The 13,147-nt window shown below is 36.9% G+C and overlaps 1 protein-coding gene across 2 annotated transcripts in view; it reads left to right on the top strand.

The window, feature by feature from the left end:
* PRKD3 (protein kinase D3) overlaps nt 1-13,147 on the top strand; it is an 84,396-nt gene that overhangs the window by 49,742 nt on the left and 21,507 nt on the right. For both annotated transcript variants that reach the window (XM_028117158.2, XM_028117157.2), the window contains 5 exons: nt 3,754-3,831; nt 6,532-6,715; nt 8,115-8,238; nt 10,457-10,534; nt 11,581-11,857. In XM_028117158.2, coding sequence (XP_027972959.1) covers nt 3,754-3,831; nt 6,532-6,715; nt 8,115-8,238; nt 10,457-10,534; nt 11,581-11,857 — 741 coding nt within the window. The remainder of the gene's footprint in view (nt 1-3,753; nt 3,832-6,531; nt 6,716-8,114; nt 8,239-10,456; nt 10,535-11,580; nt 11,858-13,147) is intronic.

Below are 13,147 nucleotides of genomic sequence, written 5' to 3'. Positions count from 1 at the left end.
GTAGAGGCACCTCGGTGGCTCAGTTGGCTAAGTGTCTGCCTTTGTCTCAGGTCAGGGGGATCTCAGGACCCTGAGATGGAGCCCTGCATCAGGGGCCCTGCTCAGCCGGGAGTCTCCCTTTCCCTCTGCCCCTCCCCACCTTTCGTGTGCTCTCTCTCAAATAAATAAAATCTTAAAAAAAAAAAAAAAAGTAAAGAGTCATTTTCATTCACCTTGTCAAGCTAAGAAAGAAAAAAATAATTAAAACAGTTACTCTGAATAATTTGAGAAAACGTACAGTCCAAGAGCAGTATTCATTCATTCATTCATTCACCTGTTTATTTTCTACTTTGTTATATTAAAACTTCAAGGCAGCTTGAATGCATGTATAAAATATAAGAAAACATAAGTTAATAAAAACATGAGTAGGCAGGAGGGCACTTGATGTAAGGAGCACTGGGTGTTACATGCAACTGATGAATCACTAAATTCTACCCCTGAAATTAATAATGCACTATGTTAATTAACTTGAATTTAAATAAAATCTAAAAAAAAATCCAAAACCATGAGTAGGAGTACAGAAAAATAAAAATGCCTGCCATTTGAAGGTACATACTTGTTCAGGCAGGCCACAAATTTGGCTCTACATTTTCAAAGTGAAAATGGAAATCTTGTTATTGTCACAATTTGTAAAACCTCATGAGATAAAAAGCACATCAATTATTTAAAATAAATGGAATATATTAATATCAATTTTTCTAGGGCATTTCATTTAAAAAAACAGTGTTATTTAATACAAGTTTTGTCACCAACCGAATTATTAATCATGGGACTTTTTCCTTTAATGACCTTTACCTAATGCTAGTGGTATGATACCCAGAATTTTCTTGAATCACAAGGATTACAAAATCATTCTGAGTCAGGACTTGAAATTATTTTTATCCAGAATTTGCTGGTAGGTGTATTTCCAAGGTAGAAGGTGGTAGTAGACAGTAGTTATAGCAGTGGGCCTCAATTTTGGTTTCACCTTAAAAATTCTTATTAAAACATATTTCTCAGCCCCACTCCCAGAGCTCCTAATGTAATGCCTTTGGGGTGGGGTACAAGAATTTGCATTTCTAACAAGTTGTTAATAATGCTGATGCTGCTGGTCTGGGAACCACAGTTTAAGAACTTACTGAGTTACACGGTAGTATTGAACAGCTTGTACCTGACACTCATCTGCAGTACTATCAACTCTGATGTCCTTGCAGGCTAAAGAGAACCATACATAAAGGTGAGAGATCTTGTGCATGAGAAGCTCAGTCCTTCCATGTAAGGCTGTATGGGAAAGCCCATACTAATTCCTAATAAAAGCTTGTAGAATCTCAGTCTCTCTTTTTGCATATGCACCAGGCCCCAATAATTAGGAACTCAAAGTAAGTGCTTGACATATATTGGAAAAGGAGTCAGCCTGAGAAACTTTTCTTTCTCAGGAAAGACGAATGTGAGGTAATGGAAGGAAACATGGAGCTGCCAGTAACATTTTGGCAATGTGTCATACGAATAGTATTAGCTTCATTAAAGAGAGAAACTGAGCCCTGGTAGAAGTGGGGAAGATGGCGGCAGAGTAGGAAGAACCTAGGCTCACTCGTCCCATGAATATAACTAGATGTTAACTATCAAAGCATCCTAAATACACCAGAAGTCTACCTGAAGACTGTAGAACAAACTCCACAACTAAATGTAGAGAAGAGGCCACAATGAAGAAGGTAGGAAGTGCAGGACACAGTTTAGAGGAGAAATGGATCCCGGTTGCTGCAGAAGAGAGGGGAGCCACAGAGAAGGGCAAGAGAAGAGCACTCGGGAACGCACAACGAGAATGCTTCCCCATCCATGGGCTTGGAAAGCAAGAGGGGTTAAATTTCGTGGGTTCTTGCAGCCAGAGGGGCTTCAAGCCTGAAGTTGTGTCAGTGGACTGGACTCAGAGTCCAGAGGCATCAGGGAATCTAGAGGTATCAGGGCTGCTCTTGGCGAAGCAGGCACACAACCCCAGGGACACACAGTATGGAAACAGTGATCTGAAGAGTGCCTGGGGCACACAGTGGGGAGTTTATTGGCTCTTCTCAGAGCCTGCCCCTGAGAAGCAGCATTTATGAGAGACCTCTCTGGGAACATGGGAGCTGGCTGGCGCCATTTCTCTCCCCTGCCAATCAATGGTGATAGATCAGTGGAACAGAATAGAAAACCCTGAAATGAACCCACAACTATATGGTCAGTTAATCTTTAACAAAACGGGAAAGAATATCCAATGGGAAAAAGACAGGCTCTTTAACAAATGGTGTGGGAAAATTGGACCATTCTCTTTCACCAAATACAAAAATAAACTCAAAATGGATTAAAGACCTAAATGTGAGACCTGAAACCATAAAAATCCTTGAAGAAAGCACAGGCAGTAATGTCTCTGACATCAGCCATAGGAACTTTTTTTTAGATGTGTCTCCTGAGGCAAAGGAAACAAAAGCAAAAATAAACTATCAGGACTATATCAAAATAAAAAGCTCTGCACAGCAAAGAAAACAATAAAACTAAAAGGCGGCAACCTGTGGAATGGGAGAAGATCTTTACAAGTGACATATCCCATAAGGGGTTAGTACCCAAAGTATATAAAGAATTTATACAATTCAACACCCCAAAAATGAATCCAATTAAAAATGGGCAGAAGACATGAATAGACATTTTCCCAAAGAAGACATTCAGATGGCTAACAGACACATGAGAAGATGCTCAACATCACTTATCAGGGACACGTAAATCAAAAGAGATACCACCTCACACCTGTCAGAATAGCTAAAATCAACAACACAAGAAACAAAAGGTGTTGTCGAGGATGTAGTGAAAGAGGAGAACCCTCTTGTACTGTCGGGGGGTGGGAATGCAAACTGGTACAGCCACTCTGGAAAACTGTATGGAGGTTCCTCAAAAAGTTTAAAAGAGTTAAAAGTTAAAAATATCCAGCAATCCCACTACTAGGTAATTATCCAAAGAATATAAAACTACTAATTCAAAGGGATACATGCACCTTATAGCAGCATTATTTACAATAGCCAAATTATGGAAACAGTCCGTGTCCATCTGTTGGTGAATGGATAAAGAAGAGGTAGTGTATGTATGTATGTACACACACACACACACACACACACACACACACACACACACACACACACAATGGAATATTAATCAGCCATAAAAGAGAATAAAATCTTGCCGCGTGCTAGATGGAGCTAGAGAGAATTATGCTAAGTGAAATAGGTCAGTCAGAAAAAGACAAATACCGTATGATTTCACTCATGTGGAATTTAAGAAATAAAAACGAACAGAGGGAAAAAAAAGACAAACCAAGAAACAGACTCTTAACTATAGAAAACTAACTGATGGTTACCAGAGAGTAGGTGAGCGGTCGGGGGCACGGGGTGGGGGATTTGTAAACTAGGTGATGGGGATTAAGGAGGGCACTTGTGATGAGCACCAGGCATTGTATGGAAGTGTTGAATCACTATATTGCCCACTTGAAACATATTACACAGTGTTAACTAGCTGGAATTTAAATTAAAACAAAAAAAACTGAGCCCTGAGGAGTTAAATACCTATTAAGGGGTGGCATCATAATTTGAAACCAGACCTTTATTCCCAGACTTGAGTTCTTAGTAAAGGAAAACTTTACAAAGTCTCTAACCATATCTGATACTGCCTGACTTATTACATAAATTAATAAACCAAATAACTTGATTTCAGATTGTAAATTCAATTGCCATAAACGCTGTGCATCAAAAGTACCAAGAGACTGCCTTGGAGAGGTTACTTTCAACGGAGGTAAAATTCTTTTTCTTAATTTCCATAAAAGATCAGAGAAGATCACAATTCTTTTGTGTATTATCTTTGTATAAGGTTATATTTGCATATTTTATTTTACTCTGTTTCTTGACTTTTTTTATTTAATAAACAAAAAGCAGACATCAGTTATGGTACACTTTTATTAGTCATTATGCCTTCCCATCTTTCCTTTAACCCGCCTACCACTTTGTATCTCATATTGCCAGTGGTGCTGCATATTCTCTTCCATCTTAGACAAAAAAGACTTAACTTTAACACCCTGCTGTTGTCCCTGGAGGTTTTCATAGTTCTAGTACTTACTGACTGCCAGGCACTGTTCCACACTCTTTACATATATTGACATTTAAACCTAAGAACAGCCCTTTGAGTTAAGTACTTACAGATGAGTAAACTTGGGCACAAGGACATTAAATAACTTGCCCAAGAAATGTAGCCAGAAACTTACAGCGTTAGGATTTGAACCCACATGTTCTGGTCCCTGAATCCACAGTCATTAATTAGAACACATTATACTGCCTCCCTATTTCTTTCTCCATCAGTCATTCCCTAGACTTTTCCCTTGTGTGCTGTTGTGTTTTTTTTTCTTTCCTCTTTTTAAGATTATATTAATTGAAGTGATTACCTTTTTGGAAGGAAGAAGTAATGATTCTAAGCATAATTTTTCTTTAACATTTACATGACTGGTAAAAATTGAATGTAAGTAGTTCTATAGGAGGAAAAGCATAAGGAATGGAAATTAAATTTCTTAAGACTTTAACGTTTTCTTTAATGGCATGTTTTTTATAGTTGCTGTTTAACACCGTTGATAGCGTGATTGGTTTTCTCATTTGGGTTACTCTGAATAAATGTAGGTTTTCTATAGACCAAAGTCTTCTCTAGATTTATGGTTCATGTCTTTTTGCACTTTTCTACTGTTGGATAAGTGAGTGTCAAATACTACTTATATTGATTTTACGGTACATTTGTATACTAATGAGTTTGAACATCTTTCATATGTTGACTGGTTACTTACAGTTTTTTCCCCTGTAAATTACCTGTTCACATGTTTTGTCCATTTTTCTGTTCGTTATTGATTTGCAGGGAGTTGTTGATAATTCTACCTAATAATTCTTTGTCAGTTATACTGGACACATATACCTTCTCTGTTGTGGCTTATCATTTTTTTAAGTAGCTTTATTCAGATAGTTTTTGTACTTTACACATTTAGTTTATTCACAAAGTTAGGCAGCCATCATTACAGTCCAATGGTGGGACATTTTCATCACCCTGAAAAGAAACTGCATATACTCTAGTAGTCACTCCTCACTCTTCCTCACCAGCCCCTGGCAGCTGCCGTCAACTTTCTATCTCTGTGGGTCTGTCTATTCTAGACATTTCATATAAATGAAATCATATAAGGTGTAGTCTTTTGGGACTAGTGTCTCACATAGCTTAATGTTTTCAGGGTTCATCCATGTTGTAACATGTGTCAATACTACCTTCTGCTTTGTCGAGAATAACATTCCTCTGCATGAATATACCACATTTTATTTATCAGTCGATGGACATTTGAGTTGTATCCACTTTGGGGCTATGATGAATACTGCTATAAACATTTGAGTACAGTTTCTGTGGACATAACGTTTTCATTTCACTTGGGCAGATATCTAGTTGTGGAATTGTTGAGTCATGTGATAACTCCATGTTTAACATTTGGAGGACTGCCAGACTGTTTTCCGGAGCAGCTGTACATTTTACATTCTCACCAGCAGTGTGTGAGGATTCTGATTGCTCCGCATGCTTATCACCACTTGTTATTGTCCGTCATTTTGGCTGTTGCCATCCTAGTGAGTGTGAAGTGATAGCTCATTGTGGTTTTGATTTGCATTTTGCTGATGGCTAATTGATACGCACATCTTTTCACATATCTGTTGGCCATTTTTACATCTGCTTTGGGGAATATCTATTATTCCTGTCCTTTGCCTGTTTAACTGGTTATTTGTTTATTATTGAGTCATAAGAGTTCTTTAAGTATTTTGGATACAGGTCTCTGATATATGTAAATATTTTTCCCCTTTTTTGGGCTGTCTTTTTACTTTCTTGAGGTATCATTTGCAGCACAAAATCAAGTCCAATTTTTTCTTTTGTCACTTAGGTTTTTGGTGTTCTATCTAGAAGGCTTTGCATAACCCAAGGTCACAAAGATTCGCTACTGTGTTTTCTTTTAAGAATTTTATAGAGTTAGCTCTTACATTTAGACCTGTGATCCACTTTAAGCTTTCTATTTGGTTTAAAAAAGAGGTCCAGTTTCATCTTTGTGCATGTAGATATCCAGTTGTATATCCAGCACCAGTTTTTAAACAGACTATTTATTCTTTCCCCAACAAATTGCCTTGGACCCTTGTGGAAAACCACTTAACTCAACAAACAAATAGTGGTGGCTAATCTTTTACTTTGTTTTAATATCTTTTGTCATACAGAGATTTAAATTCTAATTAATCAAATTAATTTTCTGCCTTGTGGTGTGTGAATTTTCTGTCTTCCTCAAATACTACATTATCTTGAATCATAAAGATAATTTCCTAGATTTTCATTAAGAGTTTTAAAGCTTTTTTCCCCACATTTTATATACTCTTTTCTATTTAGGTGGATTGATCTCCCATTAATATAAAACTCTGAATTCATTTTAAACTTTGCCAGAACCTTCCAGTCTGGGAGCAGATACAGATATACCAATGGATACTGATAGCAGTGACATGAACAGTGATGGTAGCCGGGGCTTGGATGACATAGAAGAACCATCTCCTCCAGAAGATAAAATGTTCTTCTTGGATCCATCCGATCTTGATGTGGAAAGAGATGAGGAGGCTGTGAAAACAATCAGGTAGCACATGTCACGGATACAGGGTCAGTCCAGGCACTCCCTTGAGAAAGAATCTCTTTAAATGGAACCTAAAATGTAATTTAAAATCTAATTAAATTGTTGCTAATTCTTTTACATGCACCACAGGATTTCTGAAATAAATTATATCACTTATGCCATCCACTCAACATGGGAAGGTGTGAAAATCGTTTTCTTGAAGAGAAAAACACTTTTTTAAATATAGTCAAGAAGTGATATCTCACTGTGGAGCAGCCACCACAAGGTGTCAGAATTGAACTATCAGTTAAAGCAACCAGTTTCTTCATACAGGCAGATTATTGGACGTTAGAAACACCAGTACAAATGTATACCTACAAATGTGCAGAGATGATGGTGATGAATTTGTGAGCGGTTAATTAGACTACTAGCACTTTGTAAAAACGCTATTGGATTATAAAACTTCTAAATATCCCCTTATGTTTATAGAAATTCAGTTTTTCTATATATACATCTTTATAGGATGTACTACTTTGTAATAAAATGTTAATATTTTGGCAGGTTTTGTTTTTCATTGGTAACCAGGAGGAATTTAGAGAAAATGGATCATTTATCAATCTCACATGGCTGAGTGGTCATTCATTCATTTTGGCTTATCATTAGATTACAGCTATTACTATCATTCTCATTCTGAACTAAAATTTAATGTTTACCCAGTTTGGAGACTATGAAGAGAACTTAGCTAGCTTCCTAATCATGAATACATCATAATTTAAGAGAATATATTTAACTGAGACTGAAATTGAAAAACCATGTGTTTTTCACACATACCCCCAAATTGTTCTTTTCCTCTAGCTACGCTGTTCCTGACCCATGTTTCCATATTACCTGATTTGACTCGGTGCATTATTTTTTTTATTTTCTTAATTGTTATCTGTAAATCATTTTCTTTTCAGTGTCTTCTACTAGAAATACTTTTTGCTAACAACATGAATAATGGAATCTGACATTTGAACCATGTAAATTTGGGTATAGGTATACTTTTTACCTTGTAAGAATTTACTAATTAACCATGCTGCCTAGGGCAAAAGAAGCTTTCTCAACAGCAATCCCAAATGAGACCCTCCCCCAGGTTTCATATCTTCCAATTAGGGAGGATTCTTTCTGTTCTGTGCATTGTTTTGTGTTATGACCCGTCAAAAAATATTGATGACAAATAATGAGGACTTGCAGTATTATCTTGGTCTTTTATAAATCAACTGTGTATCATAATGGGATTATTTTCTTAAGCTATTTCTCTAAGATATTTCGAAAAATTTTAGCTCAATTATCTTAAAAAGGGCTAAAGAGTTTACAGTATTTATATGATTTTTTAAAAATTGAAATTATCAATATTTTATCATAAATTCTAAATGTTTTTTAGTCCATCAACAAGCAGTAATATTCCGCTAATGAGGGTTGTACAGTCCATCAAGCACACAAAGAGGAAGAGCAGCACGATGGTGAAGGAAGGGTGGATGGTCCATTACAGCAGCAGGGACACCCTGGTCAGTAAACACAGACATTGTAATATGGTAGTGAAACTTTGTTATATGCTTTACTTTATGCATTTTTAAAATCAAAATAAGAACGAGATATATATTAAGACATTTTAGTAAACTGGAACTGTAGTTACGTTTGTAAAGAGTTTTCAAAAGGCAAAACTTTGAAATATTTTTACAAATTAGTAGAGCAATAGAGATTCAGACAGTATCTGGGGATACAACACCAAATATAGAATCCGTGAAAGAACTAATTGATAAGATGGACTTCATTACAGTTAAATCTGCTCTGCAAAAGACAGTGTCAAGAGAATAAGACAAACACAGACTAGGAGAAAATATTTGTAAAAGAGACATCTGATGAAAAACTATTCTCCAAAATATACAAAGAACTCTTAAAACTCAACAGTAAGAAAACAAACAACCCAATTAAAAAATGAGTCAAAGACCTTAACACATACCTCACCAAAGAAGATATGCAGATGGCAGATAAGCATATGAAAAGATGTTCCATATCATATGTCATCAGGGAAATGCAAATTAAAACAGCAGTGGAATACCACTACACACTGATTGGAATGGCCAAAAGCTGGAACACTGACACCACCAAAGGCTGGCAAGGATGTAGAGCAACACAGACTTTCTTTCATTGCTGTCAGGAATGCAAAATGGTATAGACACTTTGGAAGACAGTTTGACAGCTTCTTACAAAACTAAACATACTCTCACCATATGATCTAGCGGTTGCCCTCCTTGGTTTTTACCCAAAGGATATGAAAACTATGTCCACACAAAAACCTGAGTATGTATGATTTCAATAGCTTTATTCATAATTGCCAAAACTTGGAAGCAACAGGATGTCCTTCAGTAAGTGAATTGATAAATAAACCATAGTACATCCATCCAGACGATGGAATATTATTCAGGACTAAACAGCAATGAGCTATGAAAAGACAGGAAGGAATCTTAAATGCATATTACTAAGTAAAAGAAGCCAAAGTAAAAACTATATACATACTGTATGATTCCAACTATGTGACATCTGGAAAAAGCAAAACTATGGAGACAGTAAAAAAGATCAGAGGTTGAGGGTAGGGGACAGGTAGGCATGAATACGCAGAACACAGAATTTTTAAGGCAAGGGAAACACTCTATAAAATACTCTATAAAATAAAATGATGGAAACCTGTCATTACACATTTATCCAAGCCCATAGAACGTACAACACCAGAGTGAACCATAACGTAAACTCTGGACTTTGTGATTATGATGTGTCAGTGTAGGTTCATCACTTGTAACAAGTGTACCATTCTGAATGAGGATGTAGATAATGGGGAGGCTATGTATGTGCGGGGGGCAGGGACTATATGAGAAATCTCTATACCTTCCCTATAATTACGCTGTGACCGAAAATGGCTAAAGTCTTCATTTTAAAAAATAAAGAGACATGTAAAAAAAAAAAAAAAGTCAAAAAAACAAAAGCAAAGACATGACACACTGGAAAAAGTATTCTGAAGTCATAATTTAGACAGGGATTAATTTCATTATATGTAAAGGATGATGACAAATTGATCAGAAAAAGACCACACCAGTCAAAAGAATGGGCAAAGAGTATCAGCAGAGTTCACAGTCAGAGAAATACAAATGACTCTTAAACACAAGAGCTTGATCTCGCTTTTAATAAAAAGTACAATTTAAAATTTCACGGAATTACCAGGTTTTATTTATCAGTGTAGCCAAGATCAAAAAGTTTAGTAACATAACTACATTAGAGTAAATAGGTACTCGTGTTGCTGATGAAACTATAAATTGGGTCAAATCTTATGAGGGGTGATTGACACTGTCAAGCAGAATTACACGTGGCTATATCTTTTGAGCCAGCGAGCCAGATTAGAAATGTAGCCTATAGGTAAATTACGTATCTGCACATGTGTACCACGTATGTATTTGAGTGTGCATGCATAAAATTCTCTAAAAGGATTCCCCGAAACCTGCTACCGTTGCTTACCTGGAGTAGGGTGGGGGTAGGATGTGAGCGGTGATGGGAGTATACTTGTTACTCTATATATCCTTCTTAAATTTGCAGAATTTTGACCCTCATGAATTTTAAACCTACTCAGAAATACAAATTTATGAATAGAAATGAAATGGAAACGAAAGGGACAGGTACTTTGGAGGAATCATTATTTTTATACCTCAGAGTTTTATACCCTTTATTTTATAGAGAAAGAGGCATTACTGGAGACTGGACAGCAAGTGTCTAACATTGTTTCAAAACGAATCTGGATCAAAGTATTATAAGGTAAAGATTCCACATTTTGAAAAATATGTACATTGAAATACTGTATATTTTCCAAATATTCAAATAATCATTATATTGGCATATACCTATTATGACTCTGCCTAATATCATGTATAGAAGTCACGGTTAAGTTCCTTGTTGAAATAATTGTCCCACACCCCTCCATTTCACCCCTCACAATAGCCCTGCTACCCAAGGTTGTTTTTTGTTGTGTGTTCCTTTGGTTTTGGCCTACTTGTCAGGTTGCTACTGATTGCCTTGTGGACACTATGATTTAGATTGGGCAGTTCAGTAAGTCCCATGATCGTTGCCTGTCCAGAAGACGCCAGTGTGGTATTTGGTGTTCTCCACTGGTCCATTTTGTCTTAGGCCCTGAATCCCAAAAGCTTCTTCTTCACCTTCATATAGTCTTCTTTGCTTGGCTTGCTCCACACTTTGCCGTGTCCCAGACGGACACCAAACAAAATTGTAGACTGTAGCAATTATATCCTTAAGAAAGAGAACAGAAACTAATGACTTGCTTTGATCTGGTTGGGTTAAGTACTTTTTTTTTTTGCATTAGGAAGTGGAGTACATGTAAATACTTGTTACATTTATGGGCAGAACCAGACGGAATGCTTGAACAACCTATACTAACATTCTGCTTTGGCTCTTATTTTTCCTTTGTTCCCCTCTGAGGGCTGTATCCTGCAGACAGCTGCTGGTAGAGAAGTAATTGCTGAGTTGATTTAATGACAAACTAGAAAGTGACAAGTGTTGGATACAGTGGCAGTTACCCTCCACGATGCTCTCCGTCCTTGCAGTCCTCCTGCTGCCGGCCTGAAGCACTGGCTTAGTTATTATATTCCATGCTCAGCCCTCAGCATTGTTGGGCATGCAGCTCATTCAAGGCAGATATTATCCTAAGACTTGACTATGTGTTCCATGTACCACATACTTGTGTTCATCTTAATGCATTCATTAGAAACGCATATCTCTGCTTAGTGTATTTGAAAATAAAAACAAAGATGTATTCATATCTTTTAATGCTTAATTTTTTACTTCAGGAAATTCCACTTTCAGAAATTCTCCGCATATCTTCACCACAAGATTTCACAAACATTTCACAAGGCAGCAACCCACACTGTTTTGAAATCATCACTGATACTATGGTATACTTTGTTGGGGAGAACAATGGGGACAGCTCCCACAATCCTGTTCTTGCTGCCACTGGAGTTGGAGTTGATGTAGCACAGAGCTGGGAAAAAGCAATTCGCCAAGCTCTCATGCCTGTTACCCCTCAAGCAAGTGTTTGCACTTCTCCAGGGCAAGGGAAAGATCACAGTAAGCAATAAACTTGTTGATGGCTTTCTCCCCCTCTGGTTCTTAAGCATTTTGTGGGTGTGGTTGTGTTTCTGCATGTATTTCTTTTTCTTTTTCTTTTTTTTTTTTAAGTTTTATTTATTTGAGAGAGAGAGAGAGCATGAGCAGGGTGGAGGGGCAGAGGGAGAAGCAGACTCCCTGCTTCATCTCGATCCCAATCCCAATCCCAGAAGTCCGGGATCATAACCTCAGCCAAAGGCAGATGCTTAACCGACTGAGCCACCGAGACGCCCCTCTGTATGTATTTCTAATGCTCACTTTAAGCTTCATCTGTACTAACCGATATTGTTAGTTAATTCCTTTATATAGTTATGTTAGTTATAATGTATCCATACAATCCCCAGAGCTAGGTTCCAGAGTCAGTCTCCCTACATTCAAATCCTGGTTCTGCCAACCTGTTATATGATCTTAGGCAAAACCCTACCTGTCTGTAATAGTACCTACTTTATAGGCTTGTCAGCATTAAAGGAAAGAGAACCAGTAAGGGATAGAACAGTGTTTGGTATCCATGAACTGTCACTGAATTAAGCAAACTACTAGTATTTTGCTTCATGGTGAGATATAAACAGGTGATAAAGTACTATGGTTCACATCATACTTGTGAAATCTATGAAGTCAGAAATGCTGTTTTTCTTTTAACTGAATTAAAACATTCAGAAATACTAAAAAATTACTGAAACATGTTCTTTGCACCAACAAAATTTATAAAATAAAACCTAAATTTGATAAAGGATCAAGTGAAAGCCATGATGTGACTTTTATGCCATTGGTGTTGTTATTTATGGGGAAACATCATTCATTAGACAAATATACTTAAATCAAAATAAGTATCAACCAGTTCCTAAATGTACTTTATATCAGTTCAGCTGTATTATTTCATGCACCCATTCTTGGCATAATGCTAGGCTCTGAGCTAAAAACACAGAAATTAAGGGAGATAGGACATACAAATGTAAGTGTTAAGTGGTAGCATAAGGGAGTAGAATGCAGAAATGAGTAATGCATTACTTGGGGGATGCAGATATGGATAGGAGGAGTAAGCAGAGACTTCATGATAGAAAAAATCTGATTTGAACCTTGACCTTGGATCTCAAGTAGGTTAGGATAGGAAAAATTAAAAGGGAAGGGCGGAGCGTCGATAGTGTTACTCTAGTTAAGGAGACAGCTGTAATCAAAGGGATGAAAGTAATGACCGTGAACATGTTTGGGGTTTAATATTGATTCTTAGAGGATGAATTAGATGGATATTTA

Source organism: Eumetopias jubatus, unplaced genomic scaffold (assembly GCF_037043125.1).
Source record: "Eumetopias jubatus isolate StellerSeaLion01/CBP00866 unplaced genomic scaffold, mEumJub1_p1.0 scaffold_9, whole genome shotgun sequence".
Lineage (NCBI taxonomy): Eukaryota > Metazoa > Chordata > Mammalia > Carnivora > Otariidae > Eumetopias > Eumetopias jubatus.
This window is presented reverse-complemented; position numbering and strand designations above follow the sequence as displayed.